Source organism: Marmota marmota, unplaced genomic scaffold (genome assembly GCF_001458135.2).
Source record: "Marmota marmota marmota unplaced genomic scaffold, marMar, whole genome shotgun sequence".
Taxonomy (NCBI): Eukaryota; Metazoa; Chordata; class Mammalia; order Rodentia; family Sciuridae; genus Marmota; species Marmota marmota.
Window position 1 is genome coordinate 21216100 of NW_025999990.1, and position 23368 is coordinate 21239467.

General features: G+C 39.6%; 1 protein-coding gene and 1 pseudogene across 3 annotated transcripts; both read right to left on the minus strand.

Moving 5' to 3' along the window:
• Nucleotides 1–3161: 3161 nt before the first annotated feature.
• Nucleotides 3162–22566, minus strand: Haus1 (HAUS augmin like complex subunit 1). Of its 3 annotated transcripts, none has more exons than XM_015482414.2 (9): nt 22434–22565; nt 21383–21557; nt 14832–14967; nt 13688–13822; nt 11263–11386; nt 10813–10878; nt 9409–9480; nt 5530–5577; nt 3162–3420 (listed from the first exon to the last, which is right to left on the minus strand). In XM_015482414.2, exons 1-9 carry the CDS (start codon nt 22554–22556, stop codon nt 3370–3372), a joined length of 930 nt encoding a protein of 309 aa, XP_015337900.2. In that variant the 5' UTR covers nt 22557–22565; the 3' UTR covers nt 3162–3369. The 3 variants fall into 3 exon arrangements, with proteins under 3 accessions (XP_015337900.2, XP_048662240.1, XP_048662241.1); XM_048806283.1 differs by lacking the exon at nt 22434–22565 and adding an exon at nt 22072–22095; XM_048806284.1 differs by lacking the exon at nt 13688–13822 and having other exon boundaries at nt 22434–22566.
• Nucleotides 6038–7573, minus strand: LOC107139279 (annotated as a pseudogene).
• Nucleotides 22567–23368: the final 802 nt, after the last annotated feature.

The following is a 23368-nucleotide window of genomic DNA, read 5'->3' on the forward strand; positions in this document are numbered from 1 at the left end:
CTCGGAAGCTCCAATGTACAAAACTTTTATTCCTTTGCTTTTGTCACATTTGCTATGGTGTCATTGGCCAAAACAAGTCACACGGTCATTTCCGTAATCAACCTACCAAATTGCCTTACTTTAGCAAAAGCACAGCAATTAAATCAAATGAAAAAAACTTGGAAAAGTATTTATAAATCAAATCACAAAGGATTAATTTATCTAATCTATAAGGGGTTCCTATAAATTTTAAGAAAAAGGCCAGAAACTTGCAGGCACAGCAATCCTAACTATTTAGGAGATGCCTGCCTGTGATCAGAACTACTCAGGAGGATGAGGCAGGAGGATTCCAAGTTTGAGGCCAGCCTGGGCAAGTTAGTGAAATCCTACCTCAAAAAATAAATAGATAGCTGAGGATGGTGGAGCATATGTATAATCCCAGCAGCTCAGGAGGCTGAGGCAAGAGGATCGCAAGGTCAAAGCCAGCCTTAGCAACTTATCAAGGCTTTGAGCAACTCAGCGAGACCCTATCTCAGGGGGTGGGGGGTGGGGTGGTGGGGGTGTTGGAATATGACTCACTAGTTGAGTGCCCCTGGGTTCAATCTCCAGTACAAAAAAATAAATAAATAAAAAGGTGTTGGGGATGTGATTCACTGGGTAGAGCACTCATGCACCAGGCTCTAGAATCAATTGCCAGTAAACAAAACACAAAAACAAAAGACAAAGCAAAAAAAAAGACCAGAAGCCAGCCCAGTACAGTGGCACAGGACTGCTATAATTCCAGCTACTCAGGGGCCAAGGGAAGGAGGATCAAAAATTCAAGTCCAGCCTGTCCTGGTGGCACACTCCTGTAATCCCAGTGACTCCAGAGGCTGAGGCAGGAGGAATGAAAGTAGCTTTAGCAACTTAACGCCGTAAGCAAACTTAGGCCTTGTCTCAAAATGAAAATAATAAAAAGTGGTAAAGTACCAGGGGATTCAATCCCCAGTACCAAGTTCAAGGCCAGCCTCAGTGATTTAGTGAGACCTTGATTCAGAAAAAAAAATCAAAAAGGGGCTGGAGATGTAGTATAGTGGTATAGCACTTGCCTAATGTGTGACTCCCTGGGTTCAAGTCCCTAGACTGAAAACAAAACAAACTCAGGAGCCCTTGCCTAGCATATGTGAGACCCTGGGTTCGATCCTCAGCACCACATAAAAATAAGTAAACAAAATAAAGGTACTGAGTCCCACTACAACTAAAAAATAAAATATTAAAAAAAAAAAAGGGTCTCACTAAGTTTTGGCAATCCTTCTACCTTAGTCTCCCAAGTCTTTGGGGTTACAGACATGCACCACCACACCTATTCTTTTTAGATAATCTTTTAAAAAATGAATTATTTTTAAATTACATAGTACAAAATTTTAAATCAAAGTACAAACAAGCATACAGTGAAAAATCTCTTTCCTTTCTTTACCACATTCATCATGTCCTTGGTTTAAATATGATTTTGTGGGGGCATGGAGTTATTAATGATGGTGGAATTTGATGATCACTATTATCCAAAGTACAGGTATGAAGACACGAATTGGTGTGAATATACTGTGTATACAACCAGAGATATGAAAAATTATGCTGATGTATAATAAGAATTACACAGCATTCTGTTGTGATATAGAAATAAAAAATTAAAAAAAGATATATAGAAAGCAGATTTGTCAAGAACAGATCATCATTTATAACTATTTTACACTAACAAATACTAATAAGAGCCTCACATAAATAATGTTAGGTTCCAGTCTCACAGCCATGCCCATAATGTGAAAAAAAAAGCCACATCTATCCAACATGAAAATAAATAAATGATTTTGCCATATAGGAATTCTTAATTTTCCAAAATATTAAAATAATTCAACTGCTTCAATTTTAGCTCCTAAGTTTTAGCCATAAGTTTCTGACTCCGATTATTTAAAAATCAAAACATTAAAACTTTAGTATGTTATTTTTCTGTGGTATTAGAGGTTGAACACAGTCATGCTCTATCTCTGAGTTATACCACTAGCCCTTTTAATTATTTATTTTAAAATATTTTTTTTAGTTGTTGATGAACCTTTATTTTATTTATTTATATATGAGACTCGAACCCAGTGCCTCACATGGGCTAAGCAGGCACTCTGTCTCTGAGCTACAACCCTAGCCCCATCACTAGCCTTTTTTAGATTTTGAGATAGGGTCTCACTAAATTGCTCAAGCTGGCCTTGAACTTGTGATCCTCCTGCCTCAGTTTTCCAAGCAGCTGGGATGATAGGTATACGCCATCATGCTTGGCTAGTACTTTTATTTATTTGGAGTACTAGGGATTAAACCCAGGGTGCTTAACCTCTGAGTCACATCCCCAGCCCCCTTTTTCATGTGTGTGTGGTTACTGGGGATTGAACTCAGCTGCATTCATCCACTGAGCCACACCCACAGTCCCATTTTGTATTTTATTTAGAGACAGGGTCTGAGTTGTTTAGCAACCCTCTGTTGCTAAGGCTGGCTTTGAACTTTTGATCCTCCTGCCTTAGCCTCCTGAGCTGCTGGGATTACAGGCATGCACCACCTCACCTGGCAGCCTTTTACATATATATATGTATGTGTATACACACACACACACACACATACACACACACACATTTTAAATTTTGAGACTGAGTCTTGCTAAGTTGCTTAGGGACTTGCTAAGTTGCTGAGGCTGGCTTTGAACTTGTGATCCTTCTACCTCAGCTTCCTGAGCCACTGAGATCACAGGTGTGCACCACTTTGCCCAGCATGGCTAGTACCATTATTTTAAAAATTTTTATCTAAATTTTTGATCCTTTGGATTACCCTAACATAAAACATGAAGTACAGATCTAGCATCAAGTGGTGAATTGTCCATTTTTCTACCACTGACACAAAAGGTCACTTTTCTTTATAAACTAAATTCTACATATTATCTACATATTATTAACATTTGGAGGTAGGCAAGTGAGCTGATCAGCAAGAACAGCTGCAAACCCCTGGAACAGGAAGACAGTAGGCGAAGCATAACTGGAATTGTGTAACCTTCTTTTCACTCTGGCTGACCCAGTGAGTGCATGTATGGCTGCTGTCACAATATTCTCCTAACAGAGCTACTGGAGGGTTCCTAACTGCCAACCACAACCACACAGAACCAACAGTTGAGAGAAAATGCTTTTTAATATAAAACAGGGTTTGGGCACAAAAATACTATGCATAACCAGAAACCATTATTCTACTAATAAGGACATTATTATTTTATTTAAGAATACAGGAATTATGTTATTAAGGAATGACAGGAAGGAAAAAAATCTTTAAAGTCCTATTCAATTTACTTTGTTAGGGAAAAAGATGTTTATTTGGCTCTGGTCACAGTTCCATCATGTCTACTTTCTTTGTAAGTTCTGCTTCAATGGTATCCTAAAGAAAGAAAGAAAGAATATGAATAAAAATATAAGACTGATGCTATAACTTCTACTTTATTTAAAGTAGGGGAAGCAAGCTGGGGTTGTGGCTCAGTGGTAGAGTGCTCGCCTAGCATGAATGAGGCACTGGTTCGATCCTTAGCACCACATAAATATGAAAATAATAAAGATATTACATCCACCTAAAACTAAAAAAATAAATATTTAAAAAAAATAAAGTAGAGGAAGCAAAAAAAATATTAAAATACATTTCTGAAAAATATCATTATATCAAATATGTTTTGAGATATTCCCAGTCCCTTACCTTTACATTTCCCTTCTCCCTCCCAGCCTCCATGCCCTAGTTTTCGGATTCCTTCCCCACCTGAAGTGGGGAAGAAGGCTTTAGAGAGATGGGTTAGTGTAGTGGTATGTGTCTAGATTCTTCAGACCTTTACCCCCACAGCAGCATTCCTCGGCAGTGCCTCTCACGTAACCTCTTCTCCATCTCATTGCACTTTCCTCACTGCTTCTCATCTGGCCTAAATGGGCCAACTGTTTTCTGCAATTATCTTTCTCCCTCCAATGCATCTTATAAATGGTTACAGAACAGTCTTCCTAAAGCATTGGCCTGATCAAAAAACACAGTTTTTTTGTTTTGTTTTTGATACTGGGGATTGAACCCAGGGGCTCTTTACCACTGAGCTATATCCCCAGCTGTTTCTTTTCATTTTTTTTTTGAGACAGGCTCTTACTAAGTTGCTGAAGCTGGCTTCAAATGTGTGATCATTCTGCCTCAGCCTTCCATGTAGCTGGGATTACATGCATATACCACCATACCAGGCTAAAAAGCACAGTTTTATAATCATTTTTCTTGAACTTAAAACACAAGGAAACAGCTGAGTGTGGTGGTGCCCACCTATAATCCCAATGGGTTGCTGAGACAAGAGGATCGTGAGTTCAAAGCTAGCCTCAGCAACAGCGAGGTGCTAAGTAACTCAGTGAGACCCTGTCTCTAAATAGCATACCAAAAAAAAAAAAAAGGACTGGGATGTGGTTCAGTGGTCGAGTGCCCCTGAGTTCAATTCCTAGTACCCCACCCACTAAAAAAAAAACAAAAAACAAACAAACAAAAAAAAACCCCCAAGGAAACAAAAAGTAACTTTTACTATCCCCTACAGCTTCCTCTATATATTTAGGATACTTTATATCCCAATCCAATGAACCTTTTTACTTTTTGTTTCTGGTAGTGCAGATTGAACCTAGGGGTGCTTAACCAGAGGAGCCCATCTCTAGCCCTTTTTATTTTTGATTTTGAGACAAGGTTTCACTGGGTTGCTAAGGCCCCACTAAATTGCTGAGGCTGACTTTGAACTTTTGATCTTCCTGTCTCAGCATCCAAAGACACTGGGATTGCAGGCATGTGCCAGGCTTCTAACCCTATTTTAAGTTGTACACTCTTAAGCAGCTGGACCTCATCACTGGCCACAGTTTGGAAAAGTCTTCCCATTTTCAATTCTTATGTCTTTGGCCGGAACAATAGGTGGGTATTACATCAACCAATCTTCTTCCATTAGGAAAATCTTCATAAAACTTTAAAAAACAAAATGTGGGCTGGGGTTGTGGCTCAGTGGTACAGTGTTTGCCTAATATGTTTGAGGCACTGGGTTCAATTCCCAGCACCACATAAAAAAATAAATAAAGATATTATTTCCATCTATAGCTAAAAATATTAAAAAAATAAAATTCCACTATGTATATATTTTTTAAATATTTCTTTTTAGTTGTAGATGGACATAACATCTTTATTTTTTATTATTTATTTTTATGTGGTGCTGAGGATCAAATCCAGGGCCTCACACCTGCACGGCAAGCACTCTACCACTGAGCTTCAGCCTCAGCCTCAATTATGTATATTTTTATGGAAACAAATACACACATATACACACCAAAAAAAAAAAAAAAAAAAAAAAATGAATAGATGCCTGGGAATGACACAGCAACTTTGGAACTACAGTTTACCTAGGAAGAGGAAAGGAAGGAGTACGAAAGGGGGTTTAGTTATACTGGCATTTGTTTTATTTCTTTTAAAGAAATTTTAAGAAAAAAAGTGGGAAGTACTTACTAATTCTCTTTTTGCTTCTTCAATTTTCACTTGAGCAAGTGATGGATTCTTTTAAAGGAAAATAAAATGAGGAAAGGTTATAATACTTCAATTCAGATGGTGGGGTGGTGGGTGGGGCGCAGGCAGAATGTACAACAATTCCTTCCAAAAAGCAGAAGAAATATCCAACATACAGACAACCCTGAAATTCACCAATGACTCTAAATCCTTAAGTGTAAACCCTCTATTATCATGACCATTCAGTGCCTTTTTTTTAATATAAAAAAAATTTTCATTAAAACTGGAAAAGGCACCATAAAAGTCCTAACTCCAGCTGTCCATCTGAAGTAGCACACCATGGAAACAGTGTCACATGGCAGGCACTCTGGGCTCACAGCTCCCTATCATGGCTCAATGGCCAAGCAATCAAGCAGGAAGAAGCTCCCATCTCAATTTGAGGCCCCGATATTACAGAGTTAAGCACCCAGGATCAATTATAGCAGGTGCCACCTTGTGCCTGGCTCTACAAAGCAGGGAGCAACAGGACTTGGTACCCATATGTCACCCTTTGGCTCTGAAAATCTAGATTCAGTTCAGCAGGAAGTCTTTTAACCCACTCCAGGTTCAGGGGGCCTGACCTCACTACCTTGATTTGACTCACTCATTCCCATCTCAGGGCTCTGTGCTTTTCTCTCTGCCTGGATCCCCCTCCCTAGATGTTCACGTGATCCACTCCTAGTTCCTGAAGCCCTGGCTCACATGCACTCTGCTGACCTTTCTAGACCACTTCATCTATACTAGCCTATGAGCACTCTATCACGTTACTTTTTTTTATAGTACTTTTACTAACTAAAACTAAGTTGATTTGTTCTTTGCTTGTTTTGTTTCTTCAACTAGAACACTGGTTCTGTGGAATCAGAGACCTTATTTTTCTTTTCAGTGCTAAATATTCAGGACCTTGAGAAAAGCCTAGCACACAGAAGTTCATGAAAATAGCAGTTACACTGTAATTCCTCACTAGGAAACCCTGCCCTAGGCTGAAAAGGGCCCATAGATCAGGACTATAGGATACAGAAGTCCTACCAGAGGGCCAAGAGAGCACCTATGGCCCAGCCTATCCCATCGGGCTCATTTTAATAAGTCACTCACTGCTCATTCAGTGACTGCCTTCACTTAAAGGCTTAGAGGTATCTGGCTGGTAGGGATTGAGGCCCTGGTCTGAGTTAATTCTCAAAGTTTGGGGGCATAGCTTCTTTTTTGCCAGAAGAGGGCTTTTTGGCCACCAGTCCTTTGTCATCCTTGCTGTTCTTGAGCAGGGCTTTGCTCTTTGGAGGGACGGAGAAGGTGAGAGAGCTCTTGTTGAAATCGAGTGGGAAGACACCAACATCTCCATCAGAGGAGTTCTTGGACACCTGTAGATACCGTTTCCCTGGCCCAGTTACCAGTTTCCTGTCCTGCAAGATCAGGACACTGTCTGCTTCTTGGCTTGTTGTGGCTAAGCCAAATATGGATGCTGTCTGCAGTTCCTTGTCATCATCCTCCTTCCGGGAGTGAGTGACCAGTGTCACGTGGCAGCTGTTGTCTGTTGCAAACTTCTGAAAGGCCCCAAGGATGTAGTCTTCAGCTGCAATTCTGTCTGTAGACAGCTATTCGTGACTCATCATGAACTGCAAGTTGTTGATGACCACATGACAAATATCACAGACATAGACCACATGTTGCATTGTGTCTATTATGCTCTGTTGCCTGTGGAAAGTCATGAAATAGAGGGGCAGGTCCTCAAAGCAGGTGGCCCACTCTTCATATTTGTCCAGTTGTTCTTCCAGCTGTTCCATGGCAAACTGGGTCAGCAAGACCTGGGCTAGTCTCACATGGCTGATCTCAAAGCTACCCCATAGTGTTCACCACCTGGTTACACAAGTCCAGGGCATACTCACTGATAAATGTCATCTTTCCATTGCCTGTTGGCCCTGTAAAGACTCTCATCTCACCTTTCCGGTGCTCCTTTAAGAGATAATTGAAGTCTGGGAAGTGATTCTAGCAGATACCAGCTGCTTACTCTACATTTGACAGTTCTCCTAGCATCTCTTCTTGAAACTTCCAGAAGGACACAATAGATTTGTGCCAGGGAGGCAGGGCAGTATGAAGAATACGAGAAATTTAAGCCTTAATTCATGGCCTTGAGGGATGGGGCTATTAGTCTCCAGGATGCACCAAGGAACAACACATGGGGTTCAGTTTTCAGGCAAACACTTGGCAGTTTCCCAGGACTAAAGGTTATCCCCTAGCCAGAAGAGGACCTGTTGGAACTGTTCAAGGTAAGATAGTAAGGCAGGGGGTAAGAAGACAGTTCCTGTGGGGAGAGTAAGGGCAGGAAGTCCCGTAGACTAGTTCAAGGCCAGGCTGTCCAGCTCATGACTGGACAGGACCATCGAAACATCCTGATAGCTGATTGGTGGTACCAACAGGTCATGGGAAGCACCAGGCCAGGGAATAGTGATCTTCATATAGAACATTCCATCTCCTTGGCCTTCAGCCCCCAGAAGCTTCAGGCCTTGTAATTCTAAATCCTGATGGTAGAACCAAGGAAAGACCAGGCTGCAAGCAGGTCAAAGACTCACTTTGGTAAGGCCAAACATCACAAGAGCCATCTGGGCTTTCACTGTGTCAGGAAGCTCCCAGAGGGGTATTGCTTGGTCCCAGATACTCCGGGCCTCCTTACTATCCTTAGCTTCTGGGGCCTCACCTCCCCTCTGGCCCCAACTCTCGTCCCTCAATGCTGGCCTGGAAGTCTTCCCAGCTCCCCTCTGGTTGGCTCCAGTCATTCAGAGAAGGCAGCCTGTGGTCCTGTTAATGAAGAGACTGAAGGAAGTGACAACACCAGTCTGATCTTTGAACTCTGACAACCCCATAAAGGGGCTTGGTGCTCAAAGGCAACCATAGCCATCTTGTAAGAGGATTCCACATGCCTGCAAATATTGATGGATTTTGGTTGTAGCTACAGGGAACACTAGTACCTCTAAGACTGGGAGACCTTCCTTCCTGTACTTGCGACAAGGAGAACCTGGGACAAACTTCAGGGTAAACCCCTCCAACTCATCCACTCCCCATGCAGGGGCAGCAAGATCAGAGGGGATATGCACCTCAGAGGAGGACCCATATTCCTAGCGGAGTAGGAAGTCAATACTTGAAAAGCTTTAAATGCCTGGTTTGGGTGCCTTCATTAGGACAAACCCTAAGGAACACTCCACAGAGGTCATTGTAGTTGACTTCTGTCTCCCATAAAACTTGTCATAAACACCCCCCTGAATCTTCCTCACCCTTTTTACATTGCCACTTCATATCTCTGTTCACCTACATGACCTTTCACCTCCGTGTCCCTCTATAAAGGCTCTCCTACCTCTAGGGTCCTTAACAGTTTCTCTCTCCCCCCACTTCACCTCTGTAACCCCTCCACATAGTCCTTGCTGCTATGGTTTCTCTGTATCTTTCCTCATCTCTACCACCCCTCCACACACTGTGTTCATCTCTACAGTCAGTCACCTGCATCCTTTTTGTGGTCCCTCTGTTCTAGGACCCAAGAGGAAACCCTCTTCACAGCTCCTTTCCCTTTGGAGGGACCCTCTACACAGCTAGGGTGCTACTCTATGACTCCTGCCAGTCAGAACCCCGGAGAACATGCCCCTTTCCACCCTCCCTGCGTCTTTCCTCCACTGTTTCTAAGAGGCCCACGGTCCGGCCCCTGGCCAGACATCACAACCCTCATCTCTCCCCTTTTGCCTACAACATGGGTCATCTGCAGGTGCCACTAGTGGTAACATCAAAAGCAAAACTCCCCATTCAGTGCCTTTGAAGAATGTTAAAGAAAAGCACTTAATACACACACACACATACACTTACCGGCATTAAATCTAAATAAGACTCCAACTTTTTCTTCAAAGGTACAGTCTGTCGTTTTAGTTCTGCCAATTTCTGAGAGTGAAATAACACAGTCACAGTGAAACCCAGGTATTCACATTGCAAATAAATACTGCCTGCCCGTTTCTATTATTTATCTGGTACTGGGGATTGAACCCTTGGTGTTCTACCACTGAACTATATACTTGTTCTTTTTTTTTTTTTTTCCATATAGAAACAGGGTCTTGCTAACTTGGTGGGGTTAGCCTCAAATTGTCATCCTCCTGTCTCAGCCTCCCAAGTACCTGGGATTATTAGGCCTATACCATCACTCCTGGCAAAACTGCCCTTTTCCGAAATAAAACGTGATAAAACATTAACACTGGGATATTCTATTTATTTATTTTGTGGTGATGGACATCAAACCCAGGACCTTGTACATGCTAAGCAAGTGCTCTATAACTGAGCTACACCTCCAATCTACGGATATTTTAAATAAAGTTACCAAATAGCTTGGAATAGATAAACTCACTTCCAATGGAAACAATACTTACAAGATGCTTAATATAGGAAAGTTCTACTCTACTCCCCTTTATTAAGAATAGGACTTTAGTATGCTGCCTAGAAACACAAAAGAATGTAATTAAGAAAAATCATAATGTAAAGGAACAACTAGAGTCTCAAATACATATTTATGAGTTGTCAACTTTAGATTCCAAGGAATTGGGCATAGTAACTCAGGCCTGTAATCCCACCCCCTCAGGAGGCTAAGGTAAGAGGTTTACAAAGTTAAAGATCATCTGAACAAGTTAGAAAAAGTCTGAGTTGAAATTTTAAAAATTTTGAAGAAGACTTAGGGGTCAGCAGTATAATACTTGCTATAAATGTGGAAGCCCAGGGGTTCAATCCTCAGTACCACACACACATAAAATGCTAGGAGCTGGGCCTGCTAACACATCTATAATCCCAGCTACTCAGAAGGTTGAGGCAGGACTGATGGACTCCAAGAGTTCAATAGCAGCCTGAGCAACATGTCTTAAAAACAAGTAAGTAAGTAATATAAAATAAATAAATAAATGATGTGGTTTGAATGATCCCTCCAAAACTTATGTTGAAATCTAACTGCCATTATAACAATATCAAGAGGTGGAAACTTTAGAAGTAATTAGGCCATGATCATGTGAGGGAATAAAGTCATTATGGCAGGAGTGCGTTCCTGATGAGAAGGATGAGCTCAGCTGATTTCTCTGACTCCTGCTGGCTTGCCCTTCTGCCAGTAGAAGGCCTTCACCAGAGGTTGCCCTCTCTGATCTTACATTTCTCAGCCCCTAGATAAGTTTCTATTACTTATAAATTACCCAGTCTGTGGCATTCTGTTGCAGCAGCAGACTAAGACAATAAACTCACCTCTGACAGTGCTAGTAGTGACTGATGAGACAGGGATGCATCCATGCCCCTAGCTGAAAGCTGTTCCTACAGTTACAAAAGAAGGTATTTGGTAAGAAAATTATTTTGAAAGTGACCATCATGGAGTATTTTTAATACATAATACAGTGAAGAGGAGCTATACATCACAGATGAAAAATTATACATGCATCTGAGTCTTCTATGTTACACGTAAATCTTTTCCACAGTGATAACTGTGACAAAATGGATATAGGGTTTAAGGGCCTGTGAGCTTCAGGGTTTGAATGCCTGACTTTGAATCTGGATCTGCTGCTAAGTAATTATGCAACGTTGGGCAAGTTACCTCTCTTCTCTGTATTTCCCTCATCCATAAAAACTGACTAATAATATTGCCTAGTTGTAAGGCTGAAGGTCAAAGAGAGCTAGCTATATTTGGTTCTTCACACAAACCTCTGCAGCTTTGATTCCAAATCTGAACTCCTCTGACTTGGCTTTTAGGAAGTCCATGTTCTGAAGACGATTGTCAACTTTGGCCCTTTCAGTAGACAGATGCAGTTCTGCCTTCTTGAGATCCCTTTTTTAAAAGCAAAATTAAAAGCATTTTTTTCTCCTCACCCTCAATGAAATAATTATTAAAACAAACAAACAAAAACTTTTTGGATTCAATACTGGCTTAGCCAATAATAGATAGCCTACTTGCTGGATCCTCTACCATAAATCTCATGTCCCAGACTACCATACATTCTTTCAGGTCACTTTCCTCACCATGCCGCCTTCTGGGATTTTTTGCAGAGAATACAAAATAATTTTAAGATTAATTTATATTAATTATTCTTGGAGATAGTAAATCTGCTACTCAAGAAAATGACTGAATAGCTGCTATGGTGTTACATGCTACTGAGTGGCTGAGGCAGGAGGAGTGAAAGTTTGGGGCCACATCAAAAACCTAAGGAGACTCTGCTTCTAAAATAAAAATAAAAAAGGGCCAGGGATTTGTTTCAGTGGGAGAATGCCCCTGAGTTCAATCCCTAGTAACATAGATACACACAAAGAAAAAGAGAAAAAGTGACAATAAATCCTAAAGTCAATATTGTGTTCTGGGACCTCAGGCTCAGTGCGGGGAGGGCAAATCTCCACTCCCCACAGGCTGCTCCTAAGTGTTCTTTTGTCAGGGGATGCTGGTCTGGTTCCTGTAAAGAGGCGTACTCTCTTCAGTTTCAGGCTCAAATTCTTATCACCAATCTTTCTTCCATGACTACTGGACAATTCTGTTTTACCCACTTTTTTTGTGGGGAGGATGATCAAAATCTTAGAATCAAATGAACCCAGTTACATTTCCATTTTTAATCCTTTATCTTGTTGCCTAATCTTTTTTTTTAATTCTGTCAATACATCTTTTATTTTATTTATTTATTTATATGTGGTGCTGAGGATTGAACCCAGGGCCTCACACATGCCAGGCAAGCGCTCTACCACTGAGCCACAACTCCAGCCCTTATTGCTTGACAGTAAAAATCTGTCTACAGTTAACATTGGACAGTTATGATAGGTGCTTACCAAATGTTCTCTAGAACCCAGAAAACTGTCAACCAGAAATGAACAATGTAGATTTCCAAACTAAGAGCCCTGGCAAAGTAGCTAACCCTAGGTGCCAAGGTTACTGGGGCCAGTGTACCCCTTTCTCTGGACCTGGATCATCACTCAATATTTTAACTATTACACTGAAAGCAGGGGATCATTAAAACAAAAAAATGCACACACACACACACATCCTAAAGCCCATTTGAACCACAAGGTTCCAAAGGTCTCTATACTAAATGTGACAATGACACAGTGTCTTGCATGAATTGTCAATATTTGAGTACTTTTATATACTACCAATTACTTCTGTGTTTATATAATCTCTATCACTGGCCCAAATCTCTTGGGCAACAAGGACCTAAAGAAGGACCACAGCATCAAAGAGGAATATCAGGGTTATAGTAAAAAAGCTCAGCAAAATACAAGGTATTTAAGTTTTATGTTAGTTTGGAAATTTCAAAAAAACAAAAACACATACAGTTAGATGTGGTGGCGTAAGCCTGTTATCCTAGTGATTTAGAAGGCTGAGGCAGGAAGACTGAAAGTTCAATGACAGCCTGGAAAACTTAGCAAGAGTCTGTCTCAAAATAAATAATATTTTATTTTATTTTATTATTTTTTTTAATATTTATTTTTTAGTTTTCAGCGGACACAACATCTTTGTTTGTATGTGGTGTTGAGGATCGAACCCAGGCCACACGCCTGCCAGGCGAGCCACATCCCCAGCCCATAAATAGTATTTTTAAAAGGGCTGGGACATAGCTCAGTGGTAGAGCATCCCAGGGTTCAATATGCAGTACCGAAAGGAAAAAAAAAAAAGTACATTTGAAAATTATAAAACCCACATTATTTCTAAAACAAAAACAAAGGTAATAAATTATATAAAGTAAAAGGTAAACATTTGTACTTGACCATTCCCCACCTCCATTAAAGTCATTTTCTACAAAAAAAAAAAAAAAAAAAAAAGTTTTATGGACCCCATTTTCTTATGTAGTTTTTTTGGTCCTGGAGAAGCAGTACACTTCACCACTGAGTCACATCCCCAGCCCTTTTTATTTTTGATTTTGAGACAGCATCTTGCTAAGTTGCTTAGGGCCTCAATAAACTGCTGAGGCTGGCTTTGAACTTGAGATCCTCCTACCTCAGGCTCCAGAGTTGCATATTACAGGCATGTTCCAAAAGGTCTGGCTTCTCATGTAGTTTTGAAAATCATACCTACTGTCAAAACTAAGTCTCATAATGTTATTACGTCTTTATAATCAAAATTGTCAACATATTCAACTCAATTACTTACTCTTGTAGACATTTTTCTAATACTAAAGTTGCAGTTAGATTTTTTTCAAGTTTTCCCAATTCAAGCTTTATCTCTTCATTTTTGGATTTGGTACAAAAAAGATCAGAGGTCAAATCATTCACTGCAGGGATAAAACTAAAAGAAGAATCTGGTTACATACCTGAGTTGAAGACAATAATGATAATAAGTATTTATTATTAAAAATGATCTTATGTCTATGTAGGTTCTGATATAATCAAATTGTTTCATACGCATTTTTTTGCAAGCTATTTCCATTGCTAGAATAGAAATAGCTTGCAAAAAATTCCATTTGTCTTTTAAATTCTTCAGCTGGCAAAAATTCCATTTGTCTTTTAAAACTCTGCTGTTCGGCCTACATGTTCTTATACCGAAAATGCTGCTCTGAGTATATAGAAATTCCAAGCTTTAATATTGGTAATTAAACAGAACAATTGTGTAGTTCTCTGATTATGATAAGTTATAATGGTAGTCCTAGCTAAGAAATGACCACCAGTGATAGTCAGATGAACTTTGGAGACTGGGTTAGGATCCCAATTTGCTATTTACTAGTTTGGAGAAACTATTAGCCCACTCCTCCCAAGTCTCAGTTTCCTCTTAAGGTTCTTGAAGAATCATGTATAGGTATACATATACAGGCAACTGTCACAAAGAATGAAGGTCTCTATCCTACTTTACTCAATAGAATTATAGGTACATGATCAAGATTTACCATACTGGGGCTGGGGATGTAACTCAGTAGTAAAGCGCTTACATAGCACGTGTGAGGCCTTGGGTTAAATCCCTAGTGTTGTACAGATAAAACAAAATTTACCATGCCTGACCAGATAATTTAGCCTTGTGACAGCTTTTCTTAGTGTTTATAGGGAACAATGTGATACCCAATCCTTCTCCAAATACATGTGAGCCCACCTTCACAACCTAGTCCTAAAAGAAGAAAGCACCAAAAATTAACCAGCATCAAATTCATCTTAACTAATCTTACTTACTAGAAAAAATAAGGAGTTAATTAAAATGGTTTTTGTATTTATTGTTAATTTTCTATACAGAATTACCTTGAGAAACAAAAAGTCTATGGGTCAAGACGTTACAAAATGACTACAAAAATTAAAACTGTCATAATTACCTTGCTAGTGAGGTGTCCTTTGTTTCAAGGGCCACTGCACTGTCAACCAAAGCATTCAGATACCTGGAACCAGTGCTAGACAGATTGGCAGGGGAAAAATTCACACTCTCCATGAGAAGGTCTTGAAGATGCTTAGCTGAAAGATAATTTCATGATGACTAAGATATTTTGTCTTTATTATTTTCTTAAACCTTTAACATCTATATTATAGTACAAGTCATACCATACAATCTACCCACTTAAAGTATACAATTTGATGGATTTTAGTATATTGAATTGTACACCTGTCAACATATCTATTCTAGAACATTTTTGTCACCCCCTAAAATAAACCACATATCCCTTAGTCACAACTTTTCAATCTCCTAAGCCACAAATCCCTAGCAGCCACTTTATGTCTCTATTCATCTGTTTATTTTGGACATTTCATATAAATGGTATCATAAAATATGTGGTCCTTTGTGACAGCATAATGGTTTCAAGGTTCATTCATATTACAGCATGTATCAGCATGTTCATTCTCTTTTGTGGCTAAATAATGTTCCAGCATACAGAGAGAATACTCTCTGTTGTATGAACAGATCACATTTTGTTCATCCATTCATTCTTTCATGGACATTTGAAAAAATGAAAAATTCTGCTATAAATATGGATATATGTGATTTTTTTTAGTTTTATTGGTTTTATTTTTTTAAATACATGACTGCAGAATGCATTACAGTTCTTATTACACATACAGAGTTCAATGATTTATAGGTTTTGATATGAACATACATGTCCATATTTTTTGGTATATACCTTAAGAGTTAAATTACTGGTTGTAAAGTAACTCTATATTTAGCCATCTGAGGAATTACTGGAATGCATTCCCAAATGATCATGCTTTTACATTCTCAACAGAAATAAATGAGGTTTCCAAACTCTTCACATCTTCCCCAAATGTTATTATATCTTTTTGATTACAGCTGACCTATTGGGTACTAGATAGCATTGTAGTTTTGATTTGTATTCCTTAGTGGTTATTGATGCTGCTTATTAGCCATTTGTAAATCTTCTTGGAAGAAATGTCTAGTCATATTCCTTTTGCATTTTAAAAATGTGTCACTTGTCCTATTATTAAATCAGAAAAGTTCTTTGTATGTTGTAGGTATAACTACATGTGTATCAGATATATGATTTACAAATTTTTTTTTTCCCATTCTGTCAACTAACTTTTTTTCATTCTTTCTCTCTCTCGCTTTCTCTCTTTTTTGGGGGGTGGGGATTTAACCAAGGGGTGCTCTACCAGCCCTTTTCTATTTTTATTTTGAGACAGGAACTCACTAAGTTGCTAATGCTGGCCTTGTATTTGTAATTCTCCTGCTTCAGTCTCTGGAGTCATTGGGATTATAGGTATGCACCCCTTGCCCAGCTTGAGTTAATCCTTATGAATGGCATGAGGTAGGCTCCAACTTAATTCTTATACATGTGGCCATCCAGTTGTCCCAGCACCATTTGTGGAAAAGACTATTCTTTCCTTTATCGAATTATACTGTCATCCTTACTCAAAAACAATTGACCAAGAGATGATTTCCATCATGAATCATGAACTGTTGCTGGCCTGTTTTCCAGTGAAAATTATAAAAAACAAACAACCACTAAGACACTGGAAATAGTCCTAAAAAAAAACTAAGCAAAAGAAAAAGCATCTACTCAAGAAAATATCTATGCAAATTCAGTAAGGAAGGTCAAGACTACTCCCTCTCTCCTTCCTTCCAGTTTAATGAGGTGGGGACTCCATTGGGGACTGCTGCAGTCAAGAGCACAGGGCTCCCTTTGCTCCTAACTCCTAGCTTCAGGGCTTTCTTCCTAGTGGGAGCAGGACTACAACATTTTGGATCTTGTTGTAGCCACTGTTGCTAAGACCAAGTCCCAGATGACTTGTCATTGCTTTTGGCATAGTAGTTCAATCTTGGATGAGGTATAATGAGAATACTAGGGCCACAGTGGCTCCTGCAGCAGCTAGTGAGGCAGAGATTCCACTTCAAGAGAGGCAAGGCAAGATGACCTAAGACTGCCACACTTCCCCACCACTCAGCATCCACAGTAGAGGTGCCACTCAGAAGCTTGCCATTGCTCTACTCCCAGACCCAGAGCCCTGGCTCAGAGGTTTTGCTTGGATGGAGGGGTTGCGGGGAGAAGCAAGTCATAAAATGGGTAGTTCACCATCTCTTCCTAAAAGAACTAACTTCATTTGCAACAGAGCATGGAGAAGTTCAAGCCTAAGTGCATTCTCAAAAATGGCAGAAACTGCGGTAAAAGGCAATTGGGAGCACAGTCAGGCCAGTGAGTTTATAGAAGAGAACAAAGGAATAATGTATCTAGGAGCCATGCTGGAGTTAGAACAACTATCCAATGGACCGCAAAAACTATTCCTATGCCAAATATTTAGTAGTGGCGATGTACCAATAAATTTTTCCCAGAGAAACAGAATTACTAGGCTTTACTAGGATATATGTAGGAAAGCCAGCAGCAGGCTTCTGATGGTGTAATACAAAGGCAGACTGTCTTCCTCAGGGAATTCTGGTTTTGCTCATAAGACCTTTCACTGATTGGATGAGGTCCAACCAAAATAAAGAATGTAACTCCTGTACATACAGGCAGCTGATTGTAGATATCAACATCTATAAATTATCCTCCTGGTTGTACCTCTTAATTATTTTATAGATTGTATTGTATGCATTCCCGCTACTGTGAAATCTCTCATGTGACAAACTGACAGAGGTATTCCTTTTTTCCCTTTGTGATATCCCTGAGTTATAGAACATTTCATGTTTTAGGATAACTGGCACTTATCTACTTTTTTTTTTTGTACTTCTTGTGGAAGCTAATGTTCACTCTTTAAAAGTACTCCCAGCAGCACCAGACATATAGAAACTATTCTGAATAATTAAAAATAAATAAATATTTACAGTTATTTGCAAAACAGAAAAAAAAAAACTATTCCTTTGAAGGAGTAAGAATTTGATTAGTTTGTACAGCAACTTATGCCTTGAGGCATTGTTGAAAACAACTGTCAGCTATCAATTTGTGGAATTTCACAGCTGGATGGTCAGTGAGAGAAAGGAACAGAACCCCACCAAAACTACCATCATCCAAGGGTGACTGGGCATATTGAAGCACATGTGTCCCTGAGGAGCATCATCAGAAGCTTAACACTGTTGAAGGTAATGAGACTTCACTAAAACAATCCAGCCAGCCACTGAACAAATAAAAAAAAAAAAAAAATAACAATAACAGGAAGGGAAAGGGAGAATAGAACCCAGCATTGCTATAACATATTATCTAAACTGTCTAGTTTCCAACAAAAACTATGAGTGTGGAGGATGGGGATGTATGTAGCTCAGTGGTAGAGTCTTTGCCTACATGTGTGAGGCCCTGGGTTCAAACCCCAGCACTGCCAAAAAACAACAACAACAATAACAAAAACACAAAAACAACAACAACAACAACAAAAAAAAACCCAAAAAACAATGAGGGATAGAAAGAACATGAACATATGACCCATAAACTGAAGGAAGGAAAAAAAAAGTAAGCAAAGGTCAGGCATGGTGGCACATGCATGTAATCCCAGTGACTTGGGAGGCTGACAAAGGAAGACCACAAGTTCAGGGCCAGCCTCAGTAACTTAGTGAGGCTCTAAGCAACTTAGCAAGATTCTGTCTCAAAATAAAAAAATAAAAAGGGCTAAATACATGTCTCAGTGTAAAGTACCTTTGGATTCAATCCCTCATACCAAAAAAAAAAAAAAAAAAAAAAGCAAGCAACAGAAACTGCCTGGGAGTCCATTACACTTATCAGGAGACCTCAAAATCTCCAAAATAAGCAAGTTCACAGAACTAAATGATGCCAATTTAAAAAGTAAAGAAAGGTCAGGTGACAATGTTGGATCAAATAGAGAGCATCAATAAAGAGCTAAAATAGTTTTTTTTTTTTTTAAAAAGAACTAAATAGAAACTTGAAATTAATGAGTATAATAATTGAACCAAAAAAATTCGCTAGAGGGGGCTGGGTATGTATGTCAGTGGTGAAGTGATTGCCCAGCATACGTGAGGTCCTGGATCTGATCCCCAACAATACCAAAAAATTTAAAAATAAATCACCAGAGAGGATTAACATTGGATTGAACATAGCAGAAGGAAAAAAATGAATGAATTTGCCAGGTACATGCCTGTAATCCCAGGGATTCAGAAGACATAGGCAGGAGGATCACAAATTTGAGGCCAGCCTGGGTAACTTAGTAAGTCCCTGTTTCAAAAAAATTAAAAAATAAATAAAAAGAGTTGGATATGTAGCTCAGTGGTAGAATGTTCCTGGGCTCAATCCCCATTACTAGAAAAATAAAAAAAGAAAAAGAAAAAATAAAAAGAAAGTTGAAAAAATGTAATAAGAAATAATACCTAAAAATTTATCACATTTACTAAAAAAAGAATAACTTATACAATCAGGAAGCCCAACAAAGAGATTCACAAATAGACATTAGAATAAAATGTTGAACGTAAAACACAAGCAGAAAAATCTTAAAAGAAACAAAAGAAAAACTACTTGTTACTTACAAGAAAACCTTACAATAGACTAACAGCCAACAACAGGGACCATACATGGGAAAACATATGCAAAGTGCTCAAGAAAATAACTGTCAACCAAGTATCCCACATCTAGCAAAACTACTTTATGAAAATGAAGGCAAGAGCCTGGGGTCTATCTCAGTGGTGGAGTACTTGCTTAGTGTGCATGAGGCTCTGGTTTTAATCCCTAGGACCACAAAACAGTGTCACTCTGGCCAGGCGCGGTGGTACATGCCTGCAATCTCAGTGGCTCAGGAGGATCAGGAGTTCAAAGCCAGCCTCAGCAACAGCAAGGTGCTAAGCAAATCAGTGAGACCCTGTCTCTAAGTAAAATACAAAATAAGGCTGGGGGCTGGGGATGTGGCTCCGTGGTCAAGTGCCTCTGAGTTCAATCTCCGAACCCCCAAAATATGTCACTCCGAAAGGTTTAAGTCAGAAAAATAACCCTACTTTGAAAATTCTTAAAGTTTTAGTTATAGGCTATGGACAAAAAGAAGGCTCCTACAAAATGAGATTATCCTGGACTCAAAGCCCTTCTTCTATGTTGTATTTTAATAACTACAAAAATAATTATTTAAAAATAGAACAATTTTAGAAGAACATGTACAGAAGAATCTGAATCCAAAGCAGCAGTACATGGGAGCAATGGAATTGTTCTGTATCCTGATTGTGGGGGTGGTTCTAGACTCTACGTGTGTTAAAACAGTACACCAAAACAAAGACTCACGCTAAATGTTAATTTAATTTTATATTTTTGGTATTGGGGATTGAATCCAGGGGTACTTTATCACTAAGTTACATCCCTAGCTTTTAAAAATTATTTTGTTTTGTTTTATTTATTTATTTTATGTGGTGCTGAGGATCGAACCCAGTGCCTCACGTGTGCAAGGCAATTGTTCCAATTGCTCTACCACTGAGCCACAACCCTAGCCCTGCTTTTTTTATTTTATAAGACAGCATCTCCCTAAATTGCTTAGGGCCTTGAACTTGTGATCCTCCTGCCCCAGTCTACTGAGTCTCTGTGATTACAAAATCAACTATGTTAATTTTAGTAAGAAAAATTGGAAGAAAGTACACATGCAATAGAACTAAGTATAAATTGCACTATGTTCAAAACCTATCTAACAGTGCCATCTACTTGGTTAAATATAGGGTAAATGTAAGTTTCATTTCCTTTCTCTTTGGTATAGTTCCATATCAAAAAGACTTTTATTAATCTTTAGTGGTTTATATTATGAAAAAATGAGTATCTGGAATGTACTTTTTCATTTATTGTTTGTTTTTTTTTTGGGGGGGTGGGGTATCAGGGATTTGACCAGGGGCACTCAACCACTGAGCCACATTCCCAGCCCTATTTTGTATTTTATCTAGAGACAGCGTTGCTTAAACACTAAGTTGCTTAGTGCCTCACTTTTGCTGAAGCTGGCTTTGAACTTGGGATCCTCCTGTTTCAGCCTCCCAAGCCCCTGGGATTACAAGTGTGTGCTGTCGTGCCGGGCTGTACTTTTTCATGTAACACATCCAACAGAAAATTCTAATGTGATTCCCTGATACATAGCCATAAGGTGATATGTCTAAGTTTCCCACTTCATGGCTGCCACCTCAGGTGTCCTAAAAATTCCTTATGACTAAGGCATGGGGGCTGGAAATAGACTAAACAAATATTTAAGGAAAAAAATACAAGGCATCTTATATATGAGGCTTATACTTTTAGACTCTTATTTTTTTAGGGCTTACCTATTTTTCTATTAGAGTACCAATAGAACATTTACTACAATAAAATTTGTGATTTGGAAAGTTACTACTGGAACATTATAACAGTGGAAGACAATTCTGCATAAAATAAAGGATCAAAACAAGTATATACTAATCTTGAATACTTTCGTGTTATAAAAAATTTGGTTACTTCTATTATCTCATTCATAATTCTAGACTTAATCTCACCTTCAGATTCATATTCGCTTGCTTTCTGTTTCAAGTCCTCTATTACCAGGTGGACGTCCCTGTCCCGGACCTTGTTGCGTTCTGAAAGGTGATATAAAATCTCTGTGGTCCGTGGGTTCACCTCATACTGTGGAATAGGATGATCTCCAAATATTTTTTTTAACCACGCAGCGACCTAACCATTAAAAGGAGGCAAATATTAAAAGCCTTGTTTGTTGTAATGGCACGATGCGACTATGACGAAGTACTCAAAAGCAAACTAAATGCTAAGCCTATTCCGGCATCCTACTTCACATCCCAATTTGTCTTTGGGGGGATATATTAGATGGCAGGATATAAAAAGCAAGCAAGCACATTGAAAAATGGTACAAAAGTCAAAATGAGCGTGGTGCGGTGGCGCTTGTCGGTAAACACTGCGACTCGGCGGGCTGGGGCAGGTGGATCACAACTTTAAGGTCAGCCTCAGGAACTTAGGGAGGCTCTGTCTCAAAAGAAAAATAAAAAGTTCTTAGGATGTAGTTCAGGGAAAAGTGCCCTTGGGTTCAATCCCCAGTGAGGGCTGGGGGGAGAGTCCAAATGACCAAATAAAAATTCATGCCGCCTCACTTTGAAAACTTAAAGCTTGGTAAGCGGTGCAAACGCACGAGTATACACACGCAGGGTCTGAAAACAAGCCTTTGCCCACACACCATAAACCCCGCAGTGTCAGGTGAATCGAGGGTCGGGATGCAGCTCTAGAGGAAAAACTCTAGTAGGAAGCAGCAAAGAACCTCAAGGCTTGGCTGGAAGGTGGGTTTGGGCTCAGAAGTCGCACTCCAGTCCTCCCGGAGGGGGTTTGAGAGGTGGCTGGATCCCAGCAAAAGGGAAGGCCGGAGAAAGGAAACGCCTTTCCAAGGGGTCTCAACAGACTAGTGCTCGCAGATTGGGAAGGCGGTTTAGAGTTTGGGAGAGAAAAAGTAGACAGGGCGTGCACAGGACATCCGTCGGCGGCGTGGATGCGTCAAAGATGAAGTTTCCAGGAAACCGCAAAATCCCGCTCCCGTCCCATCACCTGGGCTTCTTTTTCCTCCCTCGCCTCCATCACAGCGGCTCCCGCCACTTCACGCGCCACTCCTCGCGGGAGAAACGCTCCCTCGGAGGGCCCCGCCCACACGCTGTTGTCCCCGCCCCTCATCAGAGCGAGGATTTCTGGGAGTTGTGGTTTTTATTCCGACTCCAGGCCGTGGAGTCCTTGGACTAGGCTTGTCAGGGCTTCACCTCTGCAGCCTCCCCTCCTTGCCACACCTCCCTGTTCTCTCTGCCCTCTGTGGTCTAATCTTCAGGTATAACCCATAACACTGTATTTAACACTATGAGAAGTTCTTTATATAGCGATTTTTAATTTTCTGTACATTTTTATATATTTTTTTTCACTTACAGGAACTCTGTAAAATAGGTAGACACAAATTATTTTATCCATTTTCACATTAAAACACACACAAGTGGATTAAATGACAACCAAGATTAGGTAATAGAGTTAGACCTGACCAAAGTGTTCTGGTTGTAATTAGGAATTTCAATCTTCATACTGCTGCTAACAACCTCCTATAGTGTGTACTGTGTTATTATGAAGTGCAGAGAGCTCAAAGGTCTGTGTAATCAACTTTCTGTGATACTCGATTTAATGTGAAATTGTGGGTCAGACTTATCACCAACTATCTCCTAGATCAATTTTATGCCTATTTTAAATGATTAAGTCTTTATTTTCAAAGGAATCTTACTAGCTAGCCAATACCATATTTTATGACCTCTGTTTCAAATACAACTGTGCTCAGTAAACTTCAGTAAACTAAGCAAATTTCAGTAAACTAAGTTGAAATTTATTGCTAAATTTCAGTAAACTAAGCAAATTTCAATAAACTAAGTTGGTGCAACCACTATGTATGGAGAAAATGATCTTTATGTTCTTTGTCCTTATTTATTTTTTTACAAAACATATCCCTGAAA